Consider the following 14,639-nt stretch of genomic DNA (forward strand, 5'->3'; position numbering starts at 1 on the left):
CAGATTGCGCAAACCATCACACAATATCCTTAATTTCACATGCTAGCAAAATAATGCTCAGGATCATCCAACGCAGATTAGAACCTTACGTGGAGAGGGAAATGCCAGATGTTCAAGCTGGTTTCAGAAAAGGCTGAGGAACAAGAGACATCATTGCTGATGCAAGCTGGATAATCGAGAAAGCCAAAGAATACCAGAAAGAAGTCAATATGTGCTCTATTGATTACAGAAAAGCCTTCGATTGCATCGACCATGTCAAGTTGTGGAATATCCTTCAGAAAATGGGCATCCCAGAACATCTCATTGTTCTCATGAGAAACCTATACACAGGAAAGGAAGCCACAGTCCAGACGCAACATGGTGAAACAGACTGGTTCCAGATCAGCAAAGGAGTAAGACAAGGCTGTATACTTTCTCCTTCTTTTTTCAATTTGTATGCTGAACATATACTGAGAGAAGCTGGATTGGAAGAAGATGAGCGTGGTTGGAAAGCTGGAGGAAGAAAGATCAAGAACCTGCGCTACGCTGATAACACCACTCTGATAGCTGAAAATGTAGATGATCTGCAAGCTCTAGTAATGAAAGTCAGCACAGTGAAAAAATGAGACTACGACTAAATGTCAAGAAGACTAAACTAATGACCACAGGTACAGCAACCAGCCTCAGAATTTATACAATGAAGACATTGAAGTGGTGGATAGCTTCTGCTTTTTAGGATCGACTGTCAACAGTAAAGGATCCAGAAGCCAAGAAATACACTGCAGGCTAGCACTTGGTAGGGTTGCAATGAAGGCCTTGGAAAGGATATTTTGATGCCATGACATGTCTACACCTAAAGATTAGAATCATCCAGACAATGGTTTTCCCCGTGGCATTCTATGGATGTGAAAGCTGGACTTTGAAGAAGCAAGATAGAAAGAGTATTGAAGCTTTTGAATTTTGGTGCTGGAGAAGACTTTTGAGGGTACCATGGACAGGAAAACAAACAAATGGATCATAGAACAAATCAATCCAGAATTTTCACTTGAGGCACAAATGACCAGGCTCAAACTATCGTACTTCAGACACATTATGCGAAGACCCAGCTCCCTTGAGAAATCTATAATGCTGGGAAAGGTTGAAGGAAAGAGAAGAAGAGGACAATCAGCAGCAATGAATGCACCACTGATAGACCTTAAAGGCCAAGTTGAAGACAGATCATCCTGGAGAGAATCTATCTATGTGATCACTACGGGTCCACACCAACTTGACGGCACTTAATCAATCAGCCAACCAACCAACAACATTCAAAAATTTGTCTTGCACTATATAGTAGGGAACAGGATTGCTCATCTTGTTTCTGAGTCAAGAAGGGCTACACTCCGAAAGGTCACTGTGTTTGCAGGTGAAGAATCATATATATGGAGGCTTCATTTTGATACTTGCCCCGTTCACAGCAAGGTGGAGGTGGGAACCATGTGCCATCCACTTGACAAACGCTCGATTTCGAGCCAGTTAGTATGTGGCCAGCACTGCAGCCAAAAGTCACTCTGTGGTTATTTGTGTAGTTTCCAGAATCACCTGCCACTATCCTTCCATTCTCAACTTCAGGAGAGGGACACTGAGTCACTGAAAGAAGATAAATTTTAGTACTCACAGGGAAGTGAAGGGAGGAAGAAAAGAAATATGGCTGCTCTCTGTGCTTCTGTGCTTTTAGCTGCTTTAGTGTTTGTGCTTTTAGCTGTCACTCTTTTTATTGACAGATAGCTTAGGATTTTATAGTTTGGGTGTACAGATGGCTAATGGTTCTTCCTTTTGGGATATATTTGGTAGGTTCCTGCCAAGTTTATAATGAACTCTCATGCTTGTGGACTACTTCTACAAGCAGAACCAAGAAGAAGAGGTGAAAGCCACACCACAATATGCACGGCCACTCCGCACTCCACTGACCCCATTCGTAAGAGGGGACTTAGTAACCAGAACTAGTAAGCTCCAAGTTACACGTTCAAATGTAATTATCACTTTAGACCTTGTTCTTCCTTTCTGAATTTTTGTACATAAACTGTGATTGCAAATGAATCATAAAATGAAGTACAAAATGAATATTTGTACTTAAACAGGGATTGAACAGCAATTGCAAATGAATGTATACAAACAGCTTTAAACTGCATAATGTAGGTCACAGGGGGAGAGGATTTTGGTGCAGAATCATTTTCTTAAACCAAAATCATAATGTAAAGTTTGAATTTCAGCTTTTCTCTCTAGGATACCAAAAAACCCTTAAAAGATAACTGCCTTGAGGAGTTATTCACCGTTGGTTATGGTGCTAGAGATACACGCTCTTCACTGGTTCCCATTTGATCTTGTATCTCCTTAGGGACACTTCCAATGTTCAATTATACCACGTAGGAGTGTATTCTATAGGAAAATGTTTCATAAGTATCTTATTCCAGTGTAGGAAGTCTACTATCTGAAGCATTCTTAACTTGCCTGGAAGGATAGTTTTCAATGGAGAAGGGAGAAACTTCTGTGGGTTATCTTTCTAAATTGGGTAACTTGGGACTCCAAGAGGAATCTGGTGCTTCAGCTGTTAAATCTGTTTTCTGTGTGTGTGTTGGGGAGGGTGGGTTGGCAGCAGCTGGTACTGCTAATGCATATCTGCATAAGGAGTCTTGCCTTACATTCTTGCAAATTAAATTGCTTAAAAATTGGATCCTTTAGAGACAGGAGGAATAGCTTCCGATCACTATGTAGAGAGTCTGTAATGCCATTTGCATAGGGGAGAGAGAAAGAGCATGGTGAACCTGTTTTATTTTTCACCATATAGTTCTTCTGCAACAAAGACACAGGGTGGGGATGGGGAGAAATGAGATGGCAGAAGGCCCACTTCCTATCCCAAAGCCTACTGCAACCTTGCAATGCCCCTGGGTGAGAGAGGCACCAGTGTGGATATTTTTGTCTGTTTTGTAGCTTGCATTTTTAAAGCCAGAATGGACCAGTAATTTACATTCACAGTGAGGGGCTGGGGATGACCATGTGCCAGATGCTGCGCAATAGATCGTTGCCTGGCCAATAAGGGTGTAGCCCGGCTCACAAGTGTAGTTCACAGACATTCCATCAGTAAACACGGCTGTTTCCTGGTGGCTGCGAGTCCCATTTTGGAGGTATGGTGGTGCCTGGCATTGAACCACTGAAAGAAGAAGAGAGAAGCTTGCTATGGATACATAAATGAGAGAGCAACAAATCCCAGCCCCTTCTGAACTCATGCAGGACACACGCAGCAAAGGAAGCATGTGTGCAGCTGCTGTGGTCCAGACTAAAGCAGCAGAGGTTCCTGTGCACAGGGGAGACAATGACTATTTTCAATGACTTTCTCTTCTTCCTGGAGTGCTCTGTAGAACCCTGGCCCACAGGGCGCTTCAGGGGAAATGGGAGGTAGGCAAAAATCCACCCCTCTCCCATGTTCCATTCTGGACAGGGCTTTAGACAGGAATGCAGCAGCTGCACATACCCTTCCTTTGGTGCACGTGTGATGCATTAGGCACGATGTTGGCCACTTTGTGCATACTAAGAGATACATCTTCTGAGTTTGGAAAAACTCAGAAAAATACACAGACTGCCAATCAAATCAGTTCCAAATATTCCCCTAATCTTGAGTGAAATGTTACAAATATGGAACCCCTTCAGGCTTTGCATTAATTGACAAGTATGTTGTGGTTGCCATCTCCATCCAGCGTGTCCAAAGTAACTACAAATTCGATGAGGTTTGCCAGCAAGCAAAATTGACATGCAGCCAAGATAAGGGCTGGGTTCTAAAATTCAAATTAATTCAAATTAAATTAATTTGAATCAAAGTTCAAAAACAGTGCATGCCATTGCAAACCTGCCTCTGATGTGCAATAGCAATCCAACCAAATAACGATAGACAATTTTAAGATTTATTTCAATTGATGACAAACCTAGAAGCTTATTACCTGTGGCAAACACTGACTCATATCTGAAACTCTCCAAGGAAATTCCAAGCACATATAACAAGAATCTCTGCTCAGCACAATGGAATAAAATCCAACCAAGGTCCTTTGGATACATACCCCTGACACAGATGGGTACAAGAGGGTTCAATGTGCTGTCAGGTTGGCACTGGATTGTATGGTTGCCTTTCAGGATGTAGCCATGGTCACATTCAAATGTAATTCTGTCCCCAAGTTTAATCGGTGCTTGAGATCTTGCTATTCTTCCATTCTGAATTTCTGGGCTTACACAAACTGCAAATCAAAGGATAAAGTCAACATTAGACTCCTTTGGATAGGTTCACACAATCATTTTAATGTCAGTTTACCTCCCACTGAGTGTGTTATGGGAACTCGAGAAAATCTCAACTATGTCAACTTGCCAGCATGTGAAACCAAAATGAAGCCAAGATTGGTGATCTTAGATTTGAACTTGGCTCACCAATCTCGGCGCCATGTCGGTTTCACGTGCTGGCAAGCGGACATTGCCAAGATTTTCCTGAGTTTGCACAAGGTGCTCCATGGACAGACATGCACTTCCTATTAAAACTGTGCTCATAATCCACTTAGATTGGAGTATGTTTAGAAAGTAAATATAGTGTATACAGAAACCTATTGTCATTGCAGGAGCCAGTTCTGGGAGGGTGAGGAGCCAAATGACATTCCACCTACCCAGGCAGATAAGAGGGGCGGGCTGTGTGACCTCTCCCTCTGCAGCCACCAGCCAGGTGAAATGGCTGGACATCAGGTTTGGCTCCCCCATGAAGCAAACTGAGGCAATCACCTCAGGCAGTACTTTTGGCGCCCTGTTGCTCCCCTAGCAGAGGCTCGCTGGCCTGCCACTGCCTCCTATGCCCGGCACTGCCCTCTTCCTCCTCACTGGCAGCTGGGTCATGCCCTGCAGGACGCACCACGAACCCGCCTTGAGCAGCAGCTGCTGCTGGTTTCTCTGATGCTGCTGCCAAGTCAGGAGCAGCAATTCCTTCCCTCCCTCCCTCCCTCCCTCCCTCACCCACCACCTCTGGATGTCATGCTAAACTGTGGGTCCGATGGACCTGCAGTTCCGTGCCCCCCCCCACCTGCATTCAGATGAAATGGAGAGCTGCCTCTCTGCAGTCACGCTGACTGAAGAGGAGGGCAAACTGGCTGCTGGGGCTTCCTTCTTTAATGAAGGGCAGCCCTGGCAGCCAATGGCAGCTGGAGTGAGGGAGCAGCTTTCTCCCTCAACTCCAGTTCCATGAGGGCAAAGCTGCGGTGAGAGCATTCAGATGTAACACTGGCGCCACAGAAATGGAGATTACAGTGGTGAAACTCCACTCTGAACCAAAGCTTCAGATTGGAGTCCAGGGAGGGAAACTGCGGGTCCCTTTCTGCCGTAAATTCCAGTTGCCCACGTTCAGATGGCTAAGGGAACTGGAGGTGAAGGGGCCTCCGGTTTCCTGTTATGTCCAAATTTGGCCACTGTCTCCCTGTCCCTCCAGCACCATGCAGGAGGCAAGTGGAGACAGCAAGAGAAGGACAGAGCTGCTCTTGCTACTGCTGACAGCAGCAGCAATGGAAAGCTCAAGGAGCTGCCACTGCTGCTGAAGGCATGCTGCATGATGCCACCCACAGGCTACGCCCCAGCCACTGAGGTTGGCAGCACGAAGGAAGAGATTATGATACCTGGGCATGGGCAGCAGGGATGGAGCCAGCAAGAGGTGGACTGAGGTCAGAACAGGGTCCCACCCAGGGATAGGCCCTGTGACAGAGGCAGGCTGGATTGTTGTCATTTGTTGTGAATGCAATGAGCCAACACTGCTGCAAATGGATGCCCATTTATATAAGATGTGAGAATTCCCAGCACTTCCAAATGAGTTCCAGTGCCCTTATTCCTTTGCAAAAAGCTCCATACTACTTATGCATTGGAGTATACACTTTCTTCATAGCACTTATTCATCACAGGTATGATTTGCGAAGACCAAGCACGCAACTCTGCAAGGCTACATTTTATCGTAAGCAAAACTTGATTATAAGCAACCCGTCTTTAGTGGTTTATGGACTGCAACGCTAGGAGAGAAACTTTTATTACCAGAATATACATGATATACTTTAGGAGGAACAGAAACAAGGAGGATACTTCTTGGGAATCTGTTGGAGCTTTCACAGACAGCAGATTTTCCGCGAGGCTTTACTGCGAGTTTGAAGTGGCACCCCAAAACCGACACAAAAAGTGGATTTTTTAACCCTGGATATAAATCAGGTTACACTCTAAAATGTGATGAATTGTGTGTGAAGCACTCCCTGATAGCTTGCAGGGACTTTGGGGTAAATTTGGCCGATATGAGCATGCACACCTCCATTCCAGAGGAGATGCGAACTAAAAGCTGGGAGTGAAAAACTTTTTGGCCATGTCAAAGAAAGAACCCAATCTCTTGCCTACCGTTATAAGCCCTCACAACAGCAATACAGTAAGCATAGCAGCAGCAGGAGGAGGAGGAGGAGGTGGTGGAGGAACATCAGAGAGATGGGAAGAGGCTCTAACATGATATGCCCCCAGCACCTCCCTTAACTGTCCCACTACCATTGAGTTGTATTGAATTGAATAATCCTGGTAAGCCACCCTGGGGTTCCTTTTGATTGAAAAGCAGGCATACAGTATACATTGGTTAAATAAATACATAAAAACATCCTTAGGATCAATATATACTAAAATATATCCTAAATAAATATATCCTAAAAGGAATATTTATTCCTATCATGATCAAAAGGTATACAACTGGAATTGAAATAAATCATAATTCTAAAATACACTCCCTGAAAACACATTTCTATATTTAACTTTATAATCTACTAACACCTAGTTCCATAGTACAGGAACTGCCATTTAAGTTACATTTTTTAAATATTCCTTTTCTGTTTTATAGAGCCAAAATATATAGAAAGTATAACACCGTTAATAAATTAGTCTTCCAATATCCAATAACAGGATTGCTACTGTAGTCTTGGAACAGTTTTATGAGTCAAGAAGGGCTGTACTCTGAAAGGGAACACTGTTTGCAAGTGAAGAATCTCATATATATGGAGCCAGCATGGTGTAGTGGTTAGAGTGCTGGACTAGGACCGGGGAGACTCGAGTTCAAATCCCCATTCAGCCATGAAACTAGCTGGGTGACTCTGGGCCAGTCACTTCTCTCTCAGCCTTACCTACTTCACAGAGTTGTTGTGAAAGAGAAACTCAAGTATGTAGTACACCGCTCTGGGCTCCTTGGAGGAAGAGTGGGATATAAATGTAAAATAATAATAATAATAATAATAATAATAATGAATATGGAGGCTTCATTTTGGTACTTGCCCTGTTCACAGTGAGGTGGAGGAGGGTCCCACGTGCCATCCACTTGGCAATCGATCTCTCTTGAGCCAGCTAGTACGTGGCCAGCACTGCAGCCAAAAGTCACTCTATGGTTATATTTGTAGGAGCCAGAATCACCGGCCACTATTCTTCCATTCTCAACTTCAGGAGGTGGACACTGAGCCACTGAAAGAAGATAAATTTTAATACCCACAGGGAAGCAAAGGAATGAAGAAATGAAATATGGCTGTTTTCTGTGTATTTGTGCTGTTAGCTGGCATAGGGTTTGGTAGTTTGGGAGTACAGATAGCTGATGGCTCTTCCTGTTAGGCAATATTAGATAGGTTCTCAGCAAGATTCTGAAAAATACACAGGCTTGTGGGCTAGCAACCTAAGATGAACAGGTGAAAGTTATACCACCACAATATGCACGGCCAGTCCACACTCCCTTGATAGTACAAATAGCTAATGGTTCTTCCTGTTGGGCAATGCCAAATAGTTGCTTGCCAAGACTGTAATGAATGTCCATACTTGTGGGCTACCTCTACAAGAAGAACTAAGAATATGTGAAAGCCACACCTCCGCAATATGCACGGCCACTCCACACTCCATTGATCCCATCCTTTGTAGTACAGTGAATGGAGGCATTTCCAACAAGGGGGAAGCCTTTTTCACAGGTGTAAGTCACAGAATCCCCATACGTGAAGGCAACTATGTGTGTCCCGGTGCGCCTGCTATGGGGGATATCTGGTGGTGAGAAACATGGGATACCTGGAGAGAGAAAAGAGATATTTATTATTTATGTATATTTGAGTGACTCTAATGACAACTCCTGGAACTAAAAGATGAAACCAAAGGAGTACGAATGTAACAACCACAACACATAGAATGTAAGAAAACCTGATTCCTGGATCCCCACAAGCTGCTCTACCGAGTATATAATCTTACACAAGCATTACAATGGATGAAATAAGCTTCATGTTTTTAAAGGTTTCACTAGTGACTTCATACCAAGCAATTCAGGATCTTTTAAAAAACCAACATTGGCTATCCTTTATCCTGCAAGTGCCATTTTCTTAGCTGTTTCTTCTCTACCTTTTGGAGAAGGTGCATTGAAATATATAATCACTTATCTATTATCCCATGGGATATTGCTCCATGACTGTGGTATGACTTGCTAGGTCAAAGCCTGCCATTATTTATTATTTTATTTCTTGTTTACACAGTCAGACAGGTGTTATTGACTGGTTTGTTTTATCCAGACATCAAGTCCTTCCCAAGGACCTGGGATGGCTGAATTGTATTATCAATATTGTTCTTGTTGTTATTATAGATATCGTCACAGAATATAGGCTGTTCCCAGTAAAGCTGCTTTTTGTAATTGGCTGATGGTGATTTCTGTGGCCCCTATGGTGTTGAGGTGCTCTTCAAGATCTTTTGGAATTGCACCTAGGGCGCCAATTACTACTGGGATTATTTTGGTCTTTTTCTGCCACAGCCTTTCAATTTCAATTTGTAGATCTTTGTATTTTGTGATTTTTTCTATTTCTTTTTCTTCTATTCTGCTATCCCCTGGCATTGCTATGTTGATTATTTTGACTTGTTTTTCTTTCTTCTTGACTACTTGTGTATTGTGTGGCAGATGTTTGTCTGTTTGTAGTCGGAAGTCCCATAACATTTTTGCATCTTCATTTTCTACCACTTTTTCAATTTTATGGTCCCACCAATTTTTGGCTACAGGTAGCTTGTATTTTTTGCAGATGTTCCAGTGTATCATCCCTGCTACCTTGTCATGCCTTTGTTTGTAGTCAGTCTGTGCGATCTTTTTACAACAGCTGATTAGGTGGTCCACGGTTTCATCTGCTTCTTTACAAAGGCGGCACTTGCTGTTTGTTGTTGACTTTTCTACTTTTGCTTTTATTGCATTGGTTCTTAGTGTCTGTTCTTGTGCAGCCAGTATTAAACCCTCTGTTTCTTTCTTCAAGTTGCCATTCTTAAGCCATTGCCAGGTCTTGGTGATGTCTGATTTTCCACTTATATTGTGCAAATATTGACCATGCAGTGGCTTATTTCTCCATTTTTCTGCTCGGTTCTTGACTTGTTCTTTTTTGTAGGCCTGCTTTCTTTCATTGGTGTTGAATAGTTTCTCGTTATTGACCATTTGAAGTGCATCTTCTTCACTGTCCTTTATATATTCTTCAAGGCATCGTTTCTCCTCTACTGTATGATGGATTTGCAGCATTCCTCTTCCACCTGAGCTGCGAGGGAGGTATAGCCTATCTACATCACTGCAGGAGTGCAGAGCATGATTGATGGTCATTATTTTCCTGGTCTTACGATCTAGCGTCTCTAGCTCTGCCTGGGTCCAGTCTATTATTCCTGCAGTGTATCTGATAACAGGTATAGCCCAGGTGTTTATGGCGTGTATGGTGTTCCCGCCATTGAGTTTGGACTTTATGATTTTTCTAACTCTCCTGATGTATTCACTTACAATTTTTCTTTTAACTTCAGTGTGTGCAATGTTATCCGCCTGGAGAATGCCCAAGTATTTGTAATGTTTTTTCTCTTCCAGGTTCTTGATTTTGCTTCCATTGGGCAGTTCTGCTCTTGTTATTTTCCCTCTGTTCACTATTAATGCAGCACACTTGTCTAGTCCAAACTCCATTGCTATATCACTACTGAATATATGGACAGTGTTTAGCAGTGATTCGATTTCTGACTGCGACTTTCCATACAACTTCAGATCGTCCATGTACAGCAGATGGTTTATTTTACTTGATGTTTTAGATGTTTGGTATCCGAGGCCTGTTTGTTTAGTATTTGTGAAAGTGGAGTCATGGCAATTACAAACAACAGAGGGGATAGTGAGTCCCCTTGGAAAATAACTCTTCTAATGCTAACCTGTCCAAGTGTCTCGCCATTGATTGTTAACTGTGCACTCCACATGCTCATTGCTTTTTTAAAATAAATATCTGGATGTTTTTGCTGACACCAGTTGTTTCTAAACATTTTAGTATCCATTTGTGAGGCAATGAGTCGAAGGCTTTCTTGTAGTCAATCCATGCAACACTTAGATTGGTTTTTCTTCTCTTGCAGTTTTCTAAAATCATTTTGTCAATCAGCAGTTGGTCTTTTGTGCCTCTGGTGTTCAGGCAATTTCTTTTCTGTTCAACTGGAAGCTGCTTATTAGTTAATAAGTGTTTCATGACTTCATCTGCTATTATTCCAGTTAATAATTTGAACATGGTTGGCAGGCAGGTTATCGGTCTATAATTACTTGGAACTGCACCTTTTGCTGGATGTTTCATTTTGAGATGAGTTTTCCCATTTGTTAGCCATTGTTCAATATCACCCTCCTTGCAAAATGTGATTGAACTGTTTTGATAGTTGTTTATGAAGGCTTGTTAAGTGTTTAAGCCAAAAGCCATGCAGTTCATCGTCGCCTGGTGCTGTCCAATTTTTAATTTTCTTTGTTCTTTCACTTATTAATTCTGGTGTTATTATTAGATCTTGCATTTGTTGGTTACATTTTTCAACCTCTTTCACCCAGCCTTCTTTTTTATTATAATCTATTGGAGTGTCCCATAATTTCCCCCAGAATTGCACTGTTTCTTCTTTATTTGGTGTTTCTATGTTTCTTGCAGTTTCTCCTTCTATGCTTTGGTAGAAACGTCTCTGATTCGACTGGAATTGGAGATTCTGCCTATATAGTGTAATTCTGGCTTTGTATCTGCTAATCTTCTCTGTTATTTGCTGTTTTATTATTTCCATGACTTCTCTAATTTTCCTTGAATCTAGATGGTATTTTTGGATCAGATACTGTTTGGTGTTTTCATTCTTCAGCTTCTTGTCTTTCATATCTTTCAATTTACTAGCATCTGATCTAAGCCTGGAGATTTTATTTTCTAATCTAATCTTCCATTTAGGTGATGTACTACTTTCTTTTTTGACAAGTCCACTGATTTTATATCTGAGCTCTTGTGTTGTTATTGTTGCTGCACTGTACATTAGTTGGTTTGTTTCTTGCAAATTATTGGTTGTTATTTCTGCAAGTGCAGCATTGATATCTTTTAATGCCTGGCAAAAAACAAAGGCTAATAAGCCAGAAACCGTGTAATGAGTCTATTAAACATGTAATATATACTATTGAACATACAATATATACATAGTCTGAGAAAGACAATAACACTGAGTAGGTCAAACAATGGAAGAATCCACCACAATTTCCTAAATGAACATAGGTGCATGCACCAATATAAAGCAATAGTCAATTTGAATCATTGCTCCAGGATGAGTGATTTCCTGTCTGAAGAGTCAGAACCCAGAGGATAAATAGGCGCGTATAATCCAAAGGTGATATCCAAGATGGTATCCCATAAAAGGTGATATGTAAATCTACATGTATTTGCTCTTATTTTCATTCATTATTTTCACAAGTATTCAATTGTATTTGTTTTCTCAGTATGCATTCCTATTCGTGTTCTCATGCATTCCTGTTCGTATTCTCAACAGGTGTCCTAGGTTGTAGACCTGTTTCTTCCCGCTATGGCAGGGCTTCGTCAGGAGAGAAGAAGCTAAATATTCAATAAAATTTTTTTTGTTAATATACAACATTTGTCATCAGTATATATCAACCTGGGCAATGACAGAAATCAAAAACACATTTACTCACATTCGTATTCTTCAATAGTGTCATTACACTGTACGGTGGTTTTTGAATTCAAAAGATCCTACCGAATACCAACTCATATGATCCCTGTGGTGCCAAACAGGGACTTTTTATATCATGTGGATTACAACACTGTGTTATAGCTCATTAGTCAAAAGAGGAGTGATTACTCAGAACAAGGGAGTAGTGCTGTAATTAGCTCATTGCTTCTTAATTAGCTGACTCATATTGCCCCCAAAGCGATGGCAGAGTCTTTTTACCTAACAATACACCACAGGTGTTGTCATTCTTAGGTCAAAAAGGGAGTGGTGTTATATTTAACCCATTCCATTGAGCCATATATTCAAGTAAACAAATTCTATACTGTGGGACCATGAAATTAGAACTAAAACTGTAGCCATATATTCAGGCAAAAAGAGAAAGAGAGCTGGTGCTCCAGCTTTGAGTAATCATAACAACCGCTCTTTATTTAAATAGATACTCACAAAGTTAAGTGGAAAACCTCCCAATGAGGTAAACTATAAAAGAGTGGAGAGTAGGATGACACATAAGTGTATTTATAAATAACAAGAAAGATCGTTCATCTGATTAAGACCCCAGGGCTCCAGAGTATGGAGATGATGTATATAAAAAGCCTCTTTTTGTAAAAGGATGGTTTTGATATTTTCATAAGAAAATTCCTTGTGTGTATGCTTATAAATTACAAAAAACTGAAGATCATTGGGTGAATGACCTGCCTGCAGAAAATGCTCCACCAAGGGGCATTCCAAATTCTGATTTTTTATGCGGGAACGATGTTCTAAAATCCGGGCTCGAATTGTTCTGGTAGACATGCCAACATAGCGTTTCAAACAAGGACATTGTACTATATAAATTATATTCCTAGAGGAACAATTGGCAAAAAAATTTAATCTGTACTTTTTGCCATTGTGATCACTATATTCTGTGATTTGTATCGCCATGGGGCATGCGGCACAGTGGCCACACTTTAAAAAAGCCCTTTGATTCCATAGTCTCTCGCTGAGATGGACAATCTGCTTTAACCAAAAGGTCTTTAAAGCTAGAGCTTTTTCGAAATGCTATTAGAGGAAACTTAGCACAACCTGGCAGGTCTGATATTAATCTCCAATGTCTTCGAATTATATTCTTAATTTTATAACTTAAAGAAGAATATTGCATAGACCAAGTGATCCGAGATGATTTTCTGTCATTATATGAAACTGTCCATAATAAAGAGGATCTATCTCGAGATAGTGTCCTACATCTGGCTTTATAAATGACCTGACTGGGATAACCTCTAACTTTAAGTTGGGAACTTAATTTTTCTGCCGCTGCTTCAAAATCACAAGGACGTGAAGAGTACCTCCGGCGATTGGAAGCCCGGTCTACCCGGCGGGACGAGGCTGGGTAGACCGGGCCTCCGGCGGAAGTTTAGACGTCGTAGCGCGCGCGCCCCAGGCCTCAGTTGCTTCACAGACTTTGCCAAGAGAGGAGCTCTGTTCGGCAGGCTCCTCTCTTTTCTAAGAAACAATGCGGTGAGCACTTGGGGGGAGGGGGGCGGGACGGTGGGACGGCGGCAGGGACAGCGGCAGTACCTTACTAATTTTTGCCCCTAATCCGCTCGCGGGGGGGCGGCGGGGGGGGCTGGTTTCCAGCGCCCCATTTATTAGAGACTATATGGCCTCTGGCGGGGGCAAAGAGGTGGGAGGGATAAGCAAGCCCTCCCCGCCCTAAACGAAAGGCCCCCCTTCGGTGCTGGTCTGGACTGCTCCGGACCATGCACATCCCTAGAATTTACATCCAAAGTGACTAATACAGAATTCTTAGGAATCAACATGCCTTCCACCTTAGTAATGAAATCCCGAGTGTCCTTAATATAAGTTGGTATTTTAAGAACCGCAGATTTAAAAAAATGTTCAATATAAGAAGATATAGGTTCAAAGACAGAGTTGGAGCCAGAAACTATGGGACGACCCGGTGGATTGTATAGATTTTTATGGATCTTAGGTAAAGTGTAAAAAATCGGCACCCTAGGGTATTTGTTGCCCCAAAATTCTGCTAACTTCTCAGAAATCAGGCCCATCATTTGGGCTTCCTGAACCACAATATTAATAAGTTTCTGTATTTTTAAAGTAGGGTCATGATCAATGGGCACATATGTACTACGATCCATCAATTGAGTATGTTCAATAGTATATATTACATGTTTAATAGACTCATTACACGGTTTCTGGCTTATTAGCCTTTGTTTTTTGCTGGGTTCCCTGTGCCTTCCTTGTTTTTTGCATCTTTTAATGCCTGAGCAAGTTGTTTTTTGGCAACTGTTTTTAGAGCTGGAAGTCGAACCCTGGTGGGTGGGTGGTTCATGTGCTCAGGGTTGTTGGTTTTTTTGGTTGTTTTTTTTTTGCTTTAGTTCTTGTTGCTTTTATGTTAAATGACATTCAGGTTTTTGAGGTGAAGGCAAAGGGGAGGTTGCCTGGTTTTGGTTTTTAAACAGTTCAGCAACAGTGGCATCCTCTATTTCTGACACCTCCTCCGCCTGAGCAACTTCTTCAGTTGGTGGTAATTCTTCTTCCATATCTTGAGCCTGTGTTGCTCTTTGCAGTTCTTCCAGATCAACTTTTGTGAATACTTTATTTCTTATTATGAA

At 41.8% G+C, this 14,639-nt stretch overlaps 1 protein-coding gene across 2 annotated transcripts in view; it reads right to left on the reverse strand.

Moving 5' to 3' along the window:
- The window catches only part of LOC128322002 (complement receptor type 2-like), a 42,733-nt gene that overhangs the window by 13,531 nt on the left and 14,563 nt on the right, over window positions 1–14,639 (reverse strand). For both annotated transcript variants that reach the window (XM_053242669.1, XM_053242668.1), the window contains exons 6-10: window positions 7,900–8,091; window positions 7,324–7,506; window positions 4,071–4,244; window positions 2,987–3,169; window positions 1,426–1,608 (exon numbers count right to left, since the gene is read on the reverse strand). In XM_053242669.1, coding sequence (XP_053098644.1) covers window positions 1,426–1,608; window positions 2,987–3,169; window positions 4,071–4,244; window positions 7,324–7,506; window positions 7,900–8,091 — 915 coding nt within the window. The remainder of the gene's footprint in view (window positions 1–1,425; window positions 1,609–2,986; window positions 3,170–4,070; window positions 4,245–7,323; window positions 7,507–7,899; window positions 8,092–14,639) is intronic.

The sequence above is a fragment of the Hemicordylus capensis genome, chromosome 4 (assembly GCF_027244095.1).
Source record: "Hemicordylus capensis ecotype Gifberg chromosome 4, rHemCap1.1.pri, whole genome shotgun sequence".
Taxonomy (NCBI): Eukaryota; Metazoa; Chordata; class Lepidosauria; order Squamata; family Cordylidae; genus Hemicordylus; species Hemicordylus capensis.